The sequence below is a fragment of the Salvelinus fontinalis genome, chromosome 9, assembly GCF_029448725.1.
Source record: "Salvelinus fontinalis isolate EN_2023a chromosome 9, ASM2944872v1, whole genome shotgun sequence".
Taxonomy (NCBI): domain Eukaryota; kingdom Metazoa; phylum Chordata; class Actinopteri; order Salmoniformes; family Salmonidae; genus Salvelinus; species Salvelinus fontinalis.
Window position 1 is genome coordinate 11,755,843 of NC_074673.1, and position 15,520 is coordinate 11,771,362.

Consider the following 15,520-nt stretch of genomic DNA (forward strand, 5'->3'; position numbering starts at 1 on the left):
ATAGGTTTTGCCTTTCAAGCACTTGTCCAAAGGTCAGAAATGGAGTACAGTATGTACAATGGCCTGATAACTTTAAGACACAAGTCTTGAAGTTCAACATTGGTGTGATTTTACATTTATGTTTAATTCACCTGGTGGAATAGGATTGCCAGAGGTTAAAACGTGTGTAAAAGGACTGCCATTGTGGTGATTCAGCATTTTATTTTATCAAGCTGAAACTGTAAAATAGCATCCAAACTGTATAGATCCTCATTCTGATATACAGCAGACTTGAACAGGTCTTTGCAAATGGGATTGTTGTCAATGAGTCAACCCTGTATAAGGTAGTCAGTCCCATGCCTTTAAATCCCATCTGCTCAAGATCTCTGTGCATCACAGTTCAGTTACATGTGACTATAGTATACAGGCTCTATTAATGACACCCACTGGCATAGCAAACACATAACATCAGGACAAAGGGACATCTTTCTCCCTCTCTCTCACACATGGTTCCATTTTCTTTAAACCCATCCCCTTAACCCCTGGCCTATACAGTTGATTTAAAAAATGATAATGGAACTAATGTGGGGGATTTAAGAATGGACTAGCTGGTCATCTTAAGTTCTTTTAGATGGATACTTTGACAAAGAGAGGATTAATTACAGTTTTGGACTTCTTTCCTTCCTTCCTTCTTTCACTGGGAACTGTCCTGTGTCACGGGGCTCATCCAAGTCATGGGATCCAGGGTGTACAGACTTGGAACCTGCCTGGGATTCTTTGAGGGATTCAGACAGCTCCTGGAAGCAGAGAGCCCGACCAGTCTGCTTCAGCTGAATGGAGTATTGGCAATGGAGAGGATGCCCACACTGTTTAAAGATGCACTGTAGTAGTTACAGTACCCCGCACCTGTGAAATTTGATGAATATTCAGACAAAGACGTTCAATCCATAATCTTCTTCACTGACATTGAAGGGCTGAAATCTACCAGTGGAGGCTTCTCAGAGGAGAAAGGGGAGGACTGCCATCCCTTGTGCCTAATAAAAACACACACAACCCTCCCCAAAGCAACAAGGAAAAAGTTTGACAACCCTCCCCTATTTTGGACCATCCCTCCCCCAGTAAATGTTGACCTGTCCAATGGTGGTTATAATATGAAGGTTTGGCTTGGAAAGCTTTTTTTGCCTGGTCACAGACAGCTGATGTGTTGTGCACTCACCTTGCCTACTGACAAAGGGCCACATGCCGCCGGGGCCGAATCAGAGTGGACAAGGCTTGCTGATGGGGCCTTTTTGAGCAATTGAACTTTGTCAATGCTTCTTAGGGGGACCTGATGGAACAGAGGGGCAGGCAGTTTGACTTCAACAACAGGGGCTCCGCTGAAAACTCTCCCTGTCAAATGCTGGGACTGAAGTGGTACCATGACCCGTAATGACCTTTGTAATGCTTGTATACACACAAACATACAAACACGTTTGGCAGTGTCACTGTTTGTTGACCTTTCAGACTGCAAATACATACACTGAGTATGTAAAACAATAAGAACAACTGCTCTTTCCATGACCTAGACTAGGTGAATCCAGGTGAAAGCAATGATCCCTTATTGATGTCACTTGTTAAATCCACTACAAATCAGTGTAGATGAAGGTGAGGAGACAGGTTAAAGAAGGATTTCTAAGCCTTGAGACAATTGAGACATGGATTGTGTTTGTGTCCCATTCAGAGGGTGAATGGGCAAGACAAAAGATTTAAGTGCCTTTGAACGAGGTATGGTAGTAGGTGCCAGGCGCAACAGTTTGTGTCAAGAACTGCAATGCTGTTGGGTTTTTTCACGCTCAACAGTTTCCTGTGTGTATCAAGAATGGTCCACTACCCAAAGGACATCCAGCCAACTTGACACAACTGTGGGAAGCATTGGAGTCAACATGGGACAACATCTCTGTGGAACACTTTCAATACCTTGTAGAGTCCATGCCCTGACGAATTGAGACTATTCTAAGAGCAAAAAAGGGGGGGGGGGGGGGGGGTGCAGCTCAATATTAGGAAGGTGTTCTTAATGTTTTGTAGACTCAATGTATAGACCACATTGTCTTTTTGGAGAGAATCTATCGAATTTGATGTTGGTTTTTCGAGATAACATGATAAGGTGCATCTGACGCCATTTAGCTATTGATGTTGTCCTTGAATTCTGGCAAGTCATGAGAGAAGACTCAATGACTTCTGAGTCCGAACACAAAAAGGTAAGGACACAATGTTCTCCAGTGAAACACTGAACAAGGTGGCGGAAGTTGTAAAGTTCTGAAGTTCTGAGAGCCCCTGGGAATGGGTGTGGGAAAACCTGCGAGGGCCGCTCTGGAATCTCCTCAGAGAGACGGACTACAAGCGCTGCACTTTCCATGTGGGAAAGGTTCCGTTCCTTTGTCATCAGAAATGTCATTGTTGTACAGTAGGTTACAGTCTGTGCTGTTGGCCACAACAGTACCTTCAACTTTGGAGAGCGAGAGAGAGAGAGAGAGAGAGAGAGAGAGAGAGAGAGAGAGAGAGAGAGAGAGAGAGAGAGAGAGAGAGAGAGAGAGAGAGAGAGAGAGAGTGTGTGGAAAAAGACAGCACTTGAGGCCCATGCAAGGCTTTTCAATTCCAAAGAATAACATTTACTGTGATCTTGCATGATTGCAATGTACTTCCCCACATGATTTACTGTAGTAGTAGGCTAAAGTTCTTTGAAACATAAAGGGAATGTTTGGACATTATGCCGTGCACATAGAAGAGAGTCACAGAAAATAGTTGCATGTCATGTAAATGACCTGAAGCGCCAAGGCCCCCCTCCTGCATAAAGCAATTATGTGTGCACTATTTTCATTTGAGTACAGTTATAAGTTTATGATTTGACGTAGCCTAACAATAAAACAAAGATACTGGTGACTAATGTTTCCCATTTTATCTGTAAATAAAATGTAGAGAAATGGTATGTTGCCAAATGGCAAGGCAACACCCTACAGGGTTACGTTTGTCCAGAGTGGTGTTCCGTAGTGTTCTCCTCGGTTTCCATAGCGACCACAGTTCCATTTAGACGCGGATGGAATGTTTGACGTTCCTGGTTAGAAAACCGGTTAGCAAAGTATTCAAAACACAGACAAACACAGGTAAATTACCTCTTATTTAAAACAGAAACATTTAGTGTGAATAAAATGTAAAACGTTTAATGTCTTATATCTCTTCTCCGTGTTTTCATGCAGTGTTTGAAACAGAAACACGACCCGTCTGCCTCTGTTTCCTGAAGCTGCTAGCTAGACCATGGATGTCAGTCAAGAAGACTTGAGCAAACTGAGCATCAACAACTCCTCTGATGATATTGAATTAGATAATTCTTATCAGGAAGACTTTTACTCATCTGCTGATGAAGACCATGCTGATGAAGATGATGTGAGTTGATTTATTATTTGTCAACTGGAAATGAGAGTTTGTGTACTTAAGTGTGTAGGCCTAATCTCCATTGTCTAACGTTAGCCTACTGTTTGCACAATGTTTTTATACTACTTGTCAATTAATGTCTACTGGTTGCAAATGCATGTAAACCTAACTTTTCACCTTTCAATACCCCCAGGTTTCAGATAAAATCCCAGAATCAATGCTCAAATATTTTGAAGCCTCCGAGAACAGAGCAAGTCAGTTTGAAAAGCTCATCCTTGAGAACAATGAAGATGATGGTAGGAATGAGGACCTCTGGATAATGTATAAGCTATAAAGATATATAGAAAATGCATGAATCATTTATTCATCATTCAGGCTAGCTGCTGGCTACATGATGCCATACTATTGTTGTGTATATGTGACTCAATGTCTTTGTACATTGTCTGTTTTCAGATTCCGGAGCGGCTGAGGTGTATTCCATCATTTCAAGTCATTCTGAAGACCTTTTAATGGAACTGGCCTCTGACTTAGGCCTACACGAGGACCCAGTGAAGTTAAAAGAACAAGTGAGTCTAGTTTAATAAGGCTTGTGTGCACTAAAGTACTAGTGTTATTTAATTTGTGCTGGGACGTAGGCTAAATATGTTTGATTGATTTAGGTCATGTTCGAGATGGAGGATGAGAAGTTGAACACTATCCCTAACAAGGCCTGCCCTCACACTGTATCTGACAGTGACATTACAGACAGAGTGCCACACAACAGTGAGGGTATGTGTAGATTTCTGTGTGCGTGTGTGATATATATGCCCACTAGATGTCACCCTTGCCTCATTTAGTCCAGCCCTATAAAGAAAAGAAAAAAGGTGATATTCTTCAAACTAATGGAGCTGTGACCTGTGTCTTTCTGTTTGACACAGATGATATTGAATGTGATGCATATTTAAGGTCTGAAAAGCAACTCAGTTTGGAACTGAAAACTTTGGAGCGTAAGTTGAAAGAGGAGGATGAGAGGAGAATTGTGGAATACGAGGTGGAGCGAAAGAAGGAGCAGAATGAGCAGAGAGAAAAGGAGGAGTGGAGGAAACGCAGACAGAGAGACTTTGAAGAGGAGCTGAGGCAGATAGAAGAGGGCAATAGGGTGAGATAGTTCATATCATCCCTTTCTCCCATTTCCCGTTTCTATGTTTTCCGTAACTAAGAGTGACCAATTGAAGAAGTCATTTTCTGTCTGTAGCATCGCCCTACAGGCATGGAGGAGATGAGAGAAAGAGAGGCAGAAGAGAAGCTTCAACAAGAGTTGCTCAAACAGCAGGTGGGCCAGATTCAATCACATTTTTTTAGATGTGCAAACACTGAAACACTGGCAATGGAGAGGGGCTACGTCGGAAGTGTTTTCAGAAGGGACTCATCTTTCTTGTCAGTTTTTATTGGTTTAACTTCTCTCCTCTACTCTCCCACACTAACCAGGAGCTGATCAGCAGCCTCCAGAGACAGATGGAGGAGGAGAGGAGGGCCTTTGAGAAGGTGCAGGAGGAAAAGAGGAGGAAGACCCACCAGTCTCGATGCAGGGCGGCCATCACTATCCAGGCTGCCCTCAGAGGCGTCCTGGCACGCCGGTGGACCAGGGCCGAGCTCCACCGCAAAAGAGAGGAACAAAGGAGGTGTGAGGAGGAGAGGAGCAGGAGGGAGGAGAGGTGGAGGAGGGAACAGGAGGAGCAGCGGCTGAAGCAGGAAAAGGAAAACAGAAGGAGAGAGTTGGAGGAGCAAGCGCTGAAGAGGAGGAGCTTAGAGTATGAGAGAGCCAAAGAAGAGGATCGAGTCCGTATGGAGAGAGAGAGACAGGATGAGGAGGAGAGGAGAAAGAGGGAGGAGGAGGAGAACAGAAAGGAGGGAGAGAGAAGAAAAATGGAGGAGAAGAGAAAGAAGCATGAAGAAGAGGAGAAGAGAAAGAAAGAAGAGGAGAAGAGAAAGAAAGAAGAGGAGAAGAGAAAGAAAGAAGAGGAGAAGAGAAGGAAAGAAGAGGAGAAGAGAAAGAAGAAGAGGAGAGAGAAGGAGGAGCAGATTAGGAAGGAGAAAGATAAGCAAGAAAGGGAGGAGGAGCGGAGAAAAAGACAGGAGGATGAGGAGGAGGAAAAGGAGAATGAAAGGAAAAGCAAGGAGGAGGAAGAGATTAGGATGAAATCAGATGAGAGGAAACCAAAGAGCCTGCAAAAGCTGGAGACAGGAATAGTGAAGGAGGAAAGTCAAAACCTGAGTGAGGAAAAAGCCAGAGAGGAGAAATCAGCCGCCACTGAATGTTCCCCCACTGCCAGCTCTCCCCCCATTGACCCCAGCGCCTCAGCCCCTCAGTCTGCCTTTGAGCGTATGAGTGTATCTCTACCAGAGCAGACGGAGCAGAGGAGACTGGCCTGGATGAGGGACTGCACTTCCTGGTCCAAACTCTCCCTGCAGAACAAGAGGAAGCAGCAGCAGGGGGTCAGGACCCAGATGAGGAGGGGGGCGAGGAGGGCCGCTGAGGGGAGCGGTTTACCCCTCTGCCCAGAAACACTCCTTCAGTCCGGGGCCTGGAACTCCCCTCAGGAGGTAACCTGCATGATACGATCTACAATGTGATACTCTTTATTTCAGGGGTCGGTAACAGGCAGCTTGCAGGCCAAAACATTCCTGCGAGTGATTTTTTTGTTGTTGACTAAAATCAATAGGAATTAAGAAAAACATTTGTTTAAGTTAGGAAATATGTTCCAAACTATGCCCAGGAATAAAAAAAGATATATATGTGGCCCGTTTCAGGAAACTAGGCGTATGTCGTGGGTCACTACTTCACAGGAGAGCCATTTGAACGTACACATTTTTTTTTTATCAAAATGTTTTTTTATGCAGATATGCCTTCTCGACCATGTGAACTTTCATGTGCCTTAATAACAAACTTGTATGCCTTTTGTAAATATGAATGAAATTGTTAAATTATGAGCCTAGTTAGCCATGATTGGCTGAGATAATGAGTGGGCTGGACATGCCGAGAGATGAGTTTGGATTGGTCTGCCATATAGCACGCTTCTGTCTATTTGAGCTGGTCAGTATGTGTAGGGTAATTCTGTCTAACACGGCTTTTCATTTTTTTTAGCGTGTATTAAAACTTAACAAAAGACTTCAGCATGCAAGTATCCATTTCAATAGAACGTCACTGCGACAACTGTTTCAGAGTACTCTCGTCTGAGTGTGCCAGAGTAGAATAACGGACAAATTTACGAACGCTCAACACCCGTTGAATATGGCCGGTGTCAGTAAAGGTTGGCAAAAAAGCGTAATTAAATTGTTGCCAGCAGTACAGTTGCAGTCACTAACACTCTGGATAGCATAAAAAAAGCCTAACCAGCTCTGCTAGGGCGAGTAAAATGGTCAGACTGAGCTATTCCCTCATTTGTGTCTGGATGTAGCTAGCAAGCTAGCCAACGTCAGCCAGTTAGCTTTGGTGCTTGACTGCTGTTGTTAGTTCAGAACGCTCGGATCAACCCTACTCCTCGGCCAGAGCATTCATTGTGCATTCTGAATGCTCCGAGAGCAAAAAACGTTCCGAATTTACAAATGGACAATCTGACAATGCTCTGAATTTACGAACGCCCAGAGCGCACTCTGAGCACACTCTGGCACTCCATATTGAATTTACGAACGCCCAGAGCGCACTCTGAGCACACTCTGGCACTCCATATTGAATTTATGAACACATCCATAGTATAAACCAGCCTTTAGTCTTGAAATCGTTGGTTGTTTAATACATGGCCTCACATGTGAATCCTTAAAGAGCTGGGTGGGGCTAAAGCTTAATAGGGTTTGGAACGATGCTGAATGGGTGTAGACAAAGAAGAGCTCTCCCGTAGGTGTACCAAAATATTCAAGGGACATTTTCTCAAAAGTGAGGTTACAAGTTTATCAACTTTCCAAGCAGAATTACTTTCCCATTGTTCCTCAACTGTAGTGTATGATATGCCATTTTCTAGCTCTGGGTCTCCACTTTTATCCAATGTAAAAAACACAATAAAATATGTTGCTACATAAGACAGAATCAAGCCGGTTGGTCACATATGCGATTGTGTCTTAATGTAATCAAGGTATGAATTTTGTTGAATCTAGTTGCCTACCCCTGCTTTATTTCATAAAGGTTTTTCCAGAAAAATAAGTTGCGCTTGATTTAGCTTTTAACACTAAAGGTATTATACTAGACTACAAGTAGGATATTTGAAAGTATTGGACCTAGATGCATTTGACCCATATCTGCAAAACAGTCAATCAGACACATTCAAATAACCAATAAACCAACCATAACAAAACCAAAAGCATTATTTCACTGACTGGGCATTACCTTCCAATGCAGGTGACCACAGTTGTTCTGGAGGATCTCCCTGGCTGTAGCCTCTCTACTTTGTCCCAATGCCCCAGACTGCAGACCCTCACCATGAGACGCTGTGGCCTTAAATCCCTGGAGGGCCTCAGTCAATGCACAGAGCTTCGCTACATCGATGTACAGGTAAATACACCACCATTTACATGTGGGGTAAGCTGTACAGAAATTGTTTATCTAGCCAAACATTTTTTTTACACCTATACATTACTATATAGTACAACCATACACTGCATACACACACACATATATACAGTGGGGCAAAAAAGTATTTAGTCAGACACCAATTGTGCAAGTTCTCCCACTTAAAAAGATGAGAGAGGCCTGTAATTTTCATCATAGGTACACTTCAACTATGACAGACAAAATTAGAAAAATTAATCCAGAAAATCACATTGTAGGATTTTTAAGGAATTTATTTGCAAATTATGGTGGAAAATAAGTATTTGGTCACCTACAAACAAGCAAGATTTCTGGCTCTCACAGACCTGTAACTTCTTCTTTAAGAGGCTCCTCTGTCCTCCACTCGTTACCTGTATTAATGGCACCTGTTTGAACTTGTTATCAGTATAAAAGACACCTGTCCACAACCTCAAACAGTCACACTCCAAACTCCACTATGGCCAAGACCAAAGAGCTGTCAAAGGACACCAGAAACAAAATTGTAGACCTGCACCAGGCTGGGAAGACTGAATCTGCAATAGGTAAGCAGCTTGGTTTGAAGAAATCAACTGTGGGAGCAATTATTAGGAAATGGAAGACATACAAGACCACTGATAATCTCCCTCGATCTGGGGCTCCACGCAAGATCTCACCCCGTGGGGTCAAAATGATCACAAGAACGGTGAGCAAAAATCCCAGAACCACGCCGGGGGACCTAGTGAATGACCTGCAGAGAGCTGGGACCAAAGTAACAAAGCCTACCATCAGTAACACACTACGCTGCCAGGGACTCAAATCCTGCAGTGCCAGACGTTTCCCCCTGCTTAGGCCAGTACATGTCCAAGTCCGCCTGAAGTTTGCTAGAGAGCATTTGGATGATCCAGAAGAAGATTGGGAGAATGTCATATGGTCAGATGAAACCAAAATATAACTTTTTGGTAAAAACTCAACTCGTCGTGTTTGGAGGAGAAAGAATGCTGAGTTGCATCCAAAGAACACCATACCTACTGTGAAGCATGGGGGTGGAAACATCATGCTTTGGGGCTGTTTTTCTGCAAAGGGACCAGGACGACTGATCCGTGTAAAGGAAAGAATGAATGGGGCCATGTATCGTGAGATTTTGAGTGAAAACCTCCTTCCATCTGCAAGGGCATTGAAGATGAAACGTGGCTGGGTCTTTCAGCATGACAATGATCCCAAACACACCGCCCGGGCAACGAAGGAGTGGCTTCGTAAGAAGCATTTCAAGGTCCTGGAGTGGCCTATCCAGTCTCCAGATCTCAACACCATAGAAAATCTTTGGAGGGAGTTGAAAGTCCGTGTTGCCCAGCAACAGCCCCAAAATATCACTGCTCTAGAGGAGATCTGCATGGAGGAATGGGCCAAAATACCAGCAACAGTGTGTGAAAACCTTGTGAAGACTTACAGAAAACGTTTGGCCTCTGTCATTGCCAACAAAGGGTATATAACAAAGTATTGAGATAAACTTTAGTTATTGACCAAATACTTATTTTCCACCATAATTTGCAAATAAATTCATAAAAAATCCTACAATGTGATTTTCTGGACTTTTTTTTCTCATTTTGTCTGTCATAGTTGAAGTGTACCTATGATGAAAAGTACAGGCCTCTCTCATCTTTTTAAGTGGGAGAACTTGCACAATTGGTGTCTGACTAAATACTTTTTTGCCCCACTGTATATATACAGTTGAAATCGGAAGTTTACATACACTTAGGTTGGAGTCAATAAAACTCGTTTTTCAACCACTCCACACATTTCTTGTTAGCAAACTATAGTTTTGGCAAGTCGGATAGAACATCTACTTCGTGCATAACAGGTACTTTTCCCAACAATTGTTTACAGACAGATGATTTCACTTATAATTCACTGTATCACAATTCCAGTGGGTAAGAAGTTTACATACACTAAGTTGACTGTGCCTTTAAACAGCTTGGAAAATTGCCAAAAATGATGTCACAGCTTTAGAAGCTTCTGATAGGCTAATTTACAGAATTTGAGTCAATTGGAGATGTACCTGTGGATGTATTTCAAGGCCTACCTTCAAACTTAGTGCCTCTTTGCTTGACATCATGGGAAAATCAAAAGAAATCAGCCAAGACCTCAGAAAGAAATTGTAGACCTCCACAAGTCTGGTTCATCCTTGGGAGCAATTTCCAAACGCCTGAAGGTGCCACGTTCATCTATACAAACTATAGTACGCAAGTATAAACACCATGAGACCACGCAGCCGTCATACCGCTCATGAAGGAGACGCGTTCTGTCTCCTAGAGATGAACGTACTTTGGTGCGAAAAGTGCAAATCAATCCCAGAACAACAGCAAAGGACCTTCTGAAGATGCTGGAGGAAACAGGTCCAAAAGTAACTATATCCACAGTAAAACGAGTCCTATATCGACATAACCTGAAAGGCCGCTCAGCAAGGAAGAAGCCACTGCTCCAAAACCGCCATAAAAAAGCCAGACTACTGCACATTATTAATATTATTATTATACCTTTATTTCAAAAAGGAACACAGACTGAGACCAAGGTCTCTTTTACAGCTGGGCCCTGCATATACATACAGTTTAGGTACAATGAAGATCGTACTTTTTGTAGAAATGTCCTCTGGTCTGATGAAACAAAAATAGAACTGTTGGGCCATAATGACCATCGTATGTTTGGAGGAAAAGGGGGGAGGCTTGCAAGCTGAAGAACACCATCCCAACCGTGAAGCACGGGGGTGGCAGCATCATGTTGTGGGGGTGCTTTGCTGCAGGAGGGACTGGTGCACTTCACAAATTAGATCACAAATTAGATGGCATCATGAGGAAGGAAAATTATGTGGATATATTGAAGCAACATCTCAAGACATCAGTCAGGAAGTTGAAGCTTGGTCGCAAATGGGTCTTCCAAATGAACAATGACCCCAAGCATACTTCCAAAGTTGTGGCAAAATGGCTTAAGGACAACAAAGTCAAGGTATTGGAGTGGCCATCACAAAGACCTCAATCCTATAGAGAATTTGTTGTCAGAACTCAAAAAGAGTGTGCAAGCAAGGAGGCCTACAAACCTGATTCAGGTACACCAGCTCTGTCAGGAGGAATGGGCCAAAATTCACCCAACTTATTGTGGGAAGCTTGTGGAAGGCTACCCAAAACGTTTGACCCAAGTTAAACAATTTATAGGCAATGCTACCAAATACTAATTGAGTGTATGTAAACTTCTGACCCACTGGGAATGTGATGAAAGAAATAAAAGCTGAAATAAATCATTCTCTCTACTATTATTCTGACATTGCAAATTCTTAAAATAAAGTGGTGATCCTAACTGACCTAAGACAGGGAATGTTTACTAGGATTAAATGTCAGGAATTGTGAAAAACGGAGTTTAAATGTATTTGACTAAGGTGTATGTAAACTTCTGACTTACAGTATACAGTATATACAGTGCATTAGGAAAGTATTCAGACTGCTTCCCTTTTTCCACATTTTGTTACGTGACAGACTTATTTAAAAATGTATTAAATACATTTTCTTCCCCGTTAATCTACACACCCCCTGCCAAAGAGAGAACATATTTTTTGTCATTTTTGCAAGTTTATTACAAATAAAAAACAGAAATAGCTTATTTACATACGTTTTCAGACCCTTTGCTATGAGACTCAAAATTGAGCTCATGTGCATCTTTTTTCCATTGATCATCCTTGAGATGTTTCTAATTCTTGATTGGTAAATTCAATTGATTGGACATGATTTGGAAAAGCAGATATAAGGTTCCACAGTTGACAGTGCATTTCAATATAAAAACCAAGCCATGAGGTCGAAGGAATTGTCCATAGAGCACAGAGACAGTATTGTGTCGAGGCACAGATCTGGGGAAGGGTACCAAAAAATGTCCCCAAGAACACTGGCCTCCATCATTCTTAAATGGAAGAAGTTTGGAACCGCCAGGACTCTTCCTAGAGCTGGCCGCCTGGCCAAACTGAGCAATCTGGTGAGAATGGCCTTGGTCAGGGGGGTGACCAAGAAACCGATGGTCACTCTGACAGAGCTCCAGAGTTTCTCTGTGGAGATGGGAGAACCTTTCAGAAGGACAACCATCTCTGCAGCACTCCACAAATCAGGCTTTTATGGTAGAATGGCCAGATGGAAGAAACTCCTCAGTAAAAGGCACATGATAGCCCGCTTGGAGTTTCCCAAAAGGCACCTAAAGGACTCTCAGACCATGAGAAACAAGATTCTCTGGTCTGATGAAACCAAGATTTAACTTTTTGGCCTGAGTGCCAAGTGTCTCTCTACTATTATTCTGACATTTCACATTCTTAAAATAAAGTGGTGATCGTAATTGACCTAAAACAGGGATTTTCTACTAGGATTAATTGTCAGGAATTGTGAAAACTGAGTTTAAATGTATTTGGCTAAGGTGTATGTAAACTTCCGACTTTAACTGTATATCTATATGTCTGACAAGTTGGCTGGATGTCCTTTGGGTGGCAGACCATTCTTGATACACATGGGAAACTGTTGAGCGTGAAAATCCCAGCTGCATTGCAGTTCTTTACACAAACCGGTGCACCTGGCACCTACTACCATACCCTGTTCAAAGTCACTTAAATATTTTGTCTTGCCCATTCACCCTCTGAATGGCACACATATACAATCTATGTCTCATCTGACTCAAGGCTTAAAATTCCTTCTTTAACCTGTGCACCCCTGCATCTACACTGATTTGTAGTGGATTTAACAAGTGACATCAATAAGGGATCATTGCTTTTACCTGGATTCACCTGGTCATTGAAAGAGCAGGTGTTCATAATGTTTTCTACGCTCAGCGTATGTGTTACATAGTATATTTTAGCTACATAGTATTATATTATATACACACACAACACTGCATACTGTCTCTCATAGTGAGACAAATCAGCATTTAAAAGTATAAAATCCTTGGTATTTGAAAACTCAGACATATTTTGATTGTCATGTCTGTATAGGACAACTCAATCACGTTTGTGGACTGTGAGAATCTGGCTAACCTCCGAGTTCTTCGACTTGGCCGGAACCGTCTGACATCCATCCATGGTCTGGCTGGTGCTGTGGATCTGGACGTTCTGGAGCTCTCGCACAACTCCATCACCCGCATCGGTAAGCTGAGGTCAGGTCCCCATCGCATCGGTAAGATGAGGTCAGGTCCCCATCGCATCGGTAAGCTGAGGTCAGGTCCCCATCGCATCGGTAAGCTGAGCTCAGGTCCCCATCGCATCAGTAAACTGAAGTCAGGTCCCCATCGCATCAGTAAACTGAGGTCAGGTCCCCACCGCATCGGTAAGCTGAGCTCAGGTCCCCATCGCATCAGTAAACTGAGGTCAGGTCCCCATCGCATCGGTAAGCTGAGCTCAGGTCCCCACCGCATCAGTAAGCTGAGGTCAGGTCCCCATCGCATCGGTAAGCTGAGGTCAGGTCCCCATCGCATCGGTAAGCTGAGCTCAGGTCCCCACCGCATCAGTAAGCTGAGGTCAGATCCCCATCGCATCGGTAAACTGAGGTCAGGTCCCCATCGCATCGGTAAGCTGAGGTCAGGTCCCCATCGCATCGGTAAACTGAGGTCAGGTCCCCATCGCATCGGTAAGCTGAGGTCAGGTCCCCATCGCATCAGTAAACTGAGCTCAGGTCCCCATCGCATCAGTAAGCTGAGGTCAGGTCCCCATCGCATCGGTAAGCTGAGGTCAGGTCCCCATCGCATCGGTAAGCTGAGGTCAGGTCCCCATCGCATCGGTAAGCTGAGCTCAGGTCCCCATCGCATCGGTAAGCTGAGGTCAGGTCCCCACCGCATCGGTAAGCTGAGCTCAGGTCCCCATCGCATCGGTAAGCTGAGCTCAGGTCCCCATCGCATCGGTAAACTGAGCTCAGGTCCCCATCGCATCGGTAAGCTGAGGTCAGGTCCCCATCGCATCGGTAAGCTGAGGTCAGGTCCCCATCGCATCGGTAAGCTGAGGTCAGGTCCCCATCGCATCGGTAAGCTGAGGTCAGGTCCCCACCGCATCAGTAAACTGAGCTCAGGTCCCCATCGCATCAGTAAGCTGAGGTCAGGTCCCTACCGCATCAGTAAACTGAGCTCATAGATGGCCTATACAGAGTGTGGAAAACTTTTTTATCAGCTCCCCATACTTGATTTTCCAGGTCTAAATTAGACAATGATTCAAATGCAAGGATGGAAATCAACAGACTGTGCAGTCTTCCAGATGTGTGGTTTGACTCACACCCCTGCCTGCTCTACAGTTACAGTATACTTCATGGCTAGTTGTAACCACTGCTATCCACTAGGGAGCAGTGTACCTCTTCTTTTGATCCCCTGCTCAGTATATATTGAAATGTGACTTAGTTACTGTGAATAACAGACCAGGAGCCAGGCCTCAAGTCATGAATAGATATTAACTGCCTGAGAAGACCGTGAATGCTTTTTTATTGGCAGTTTAGCTTTGAACGTTACTAAAACGGTAACCTTGGCCACACACTGAAATTAGATCTTCTTTGGTTCATATGAATCCTACTTCAACCCCTCACAGTTCCACAATCTGATTTTGTTCTACCCCATAACTCTATGCAAATGAACCATGCCATTATTTACTCCTTTACATACCGAAACATACTAATTTAAGGAAAATTCTTTGTCTTTATTTTTCTTCTTCTCCTATAAAGGTGGTCTGGAGCCATTGAAGAGGCTGCAAAAGTTATTGTTGGACCACAACCAGCTGATCAGTACTAGAGGACTGAGAGAGGTGTACACGCTGCTACACCTGGACTTGTCTCACAACCATCTGTCCAGTGCAGAGGGCCTGGACAACTGTGCGCTGCTCAACACACTGGACCTGACAGGAAACAATCTCACTGAGGTAAAATACATAGTATACCATGTAGGCCTAACTACCAGTAAAGTAATAGATTAACTAACTAATTAAACTAAGTGCTACCGACATTAATCCTCCATGATGGATTATAAGGAAAAATATCAGCAGCATCTATCAGCAGCACCAGTAGTATCTATCATCAGCACCAGTAGTATCTATCATCAGCACCAGTAGTATCTATCATCAGCACCAGTAGTATCTAATATCAGCACCAGTAGTATCTATCATCAGCACCAGTATTATCTATCAGCAGCACCAGTAGTAGCACCAGTAGTATCTACCATCAGCACCAATAATATCTATCATCAGCACCAGTAGTATCTAATATCAGCACCAGTAGTATCTTAATCAGCACCAGTAGTATCTATCATCAGCACCAGTAGTATCTATCATCAGCACCAATAATATCTATCATCAGCACCAATAATATCTATCATCAGCACCAGTAGTATCTATCATCAGCACCAATAATATCTATCATCAGCACCAATAATATCTATCATCAGCACCAATAGTATCTATCATCAGCACCAATAGTATCTATCATTAGCACCAGTAGTATCTATCATTAGTATCTATCATCAGCACCAGTAGTATCTATCATCAGTATCTATCATCAGCACCAGTAGTATCTATCATCAGCACCAATAATATCTATCATCAGCACC

General features: G+C 43.4%; 1 protein-coding gene across 1 annotated transcript in view; it reads left to right on the plus strand.

Moving 5' to 3' along the window:
* Positions 1-3,031: 3,031 nt before the first annotated feature.
* lrriq1 (leucine-rich repeats and IQ motif containing 1) overlaps positions 3,032-15,520 on the plus strand; it is a 53,742-nt gene continuing 41,253 nt past the window's right edge. The window contains exons 1-11 of the mRNA XM_055933417.1: positions 3,032-3,119; positions 3,213-3,399; positions 3,581-3,683; positions 3,841-3,953; positions 4,047-4,155; positions 4,305-4,525; positions 4,622-4,699; positions 4,855-5,970; positions 7,760-7,912; positions 12,939-13,089; positions 14,644-14,837. Of these exons, the coding sequence (XP_055789392.1) occupies positions 3,271-3,399; positions 3,581-3,683; positions 3,841-3,953; positions 4,047-4,155; positions 4,305-4,525; positions 4,622-4,699; positions 4,855-5,970; positions 7,760-7,912; positions 12,939-13,089; positions 14,644-14,837 (2,367 nt within the window). The 5' untranslated portion in view covers positions 3,032-3,119; positions 3,213-3,270. The remainder of the gene's footprint in view (positions 3,120-3,212; positions 3,400-3,580; positions 3,684-3,840; positions 3,954-4,046; positions 4,156-4,304; positions 4,526-4,621; positions 4,700-4,854; positions 5,971-7,759; positions 7,913-12,938; positions 13,090-14,643; positions 14,838-15,520) is intronic.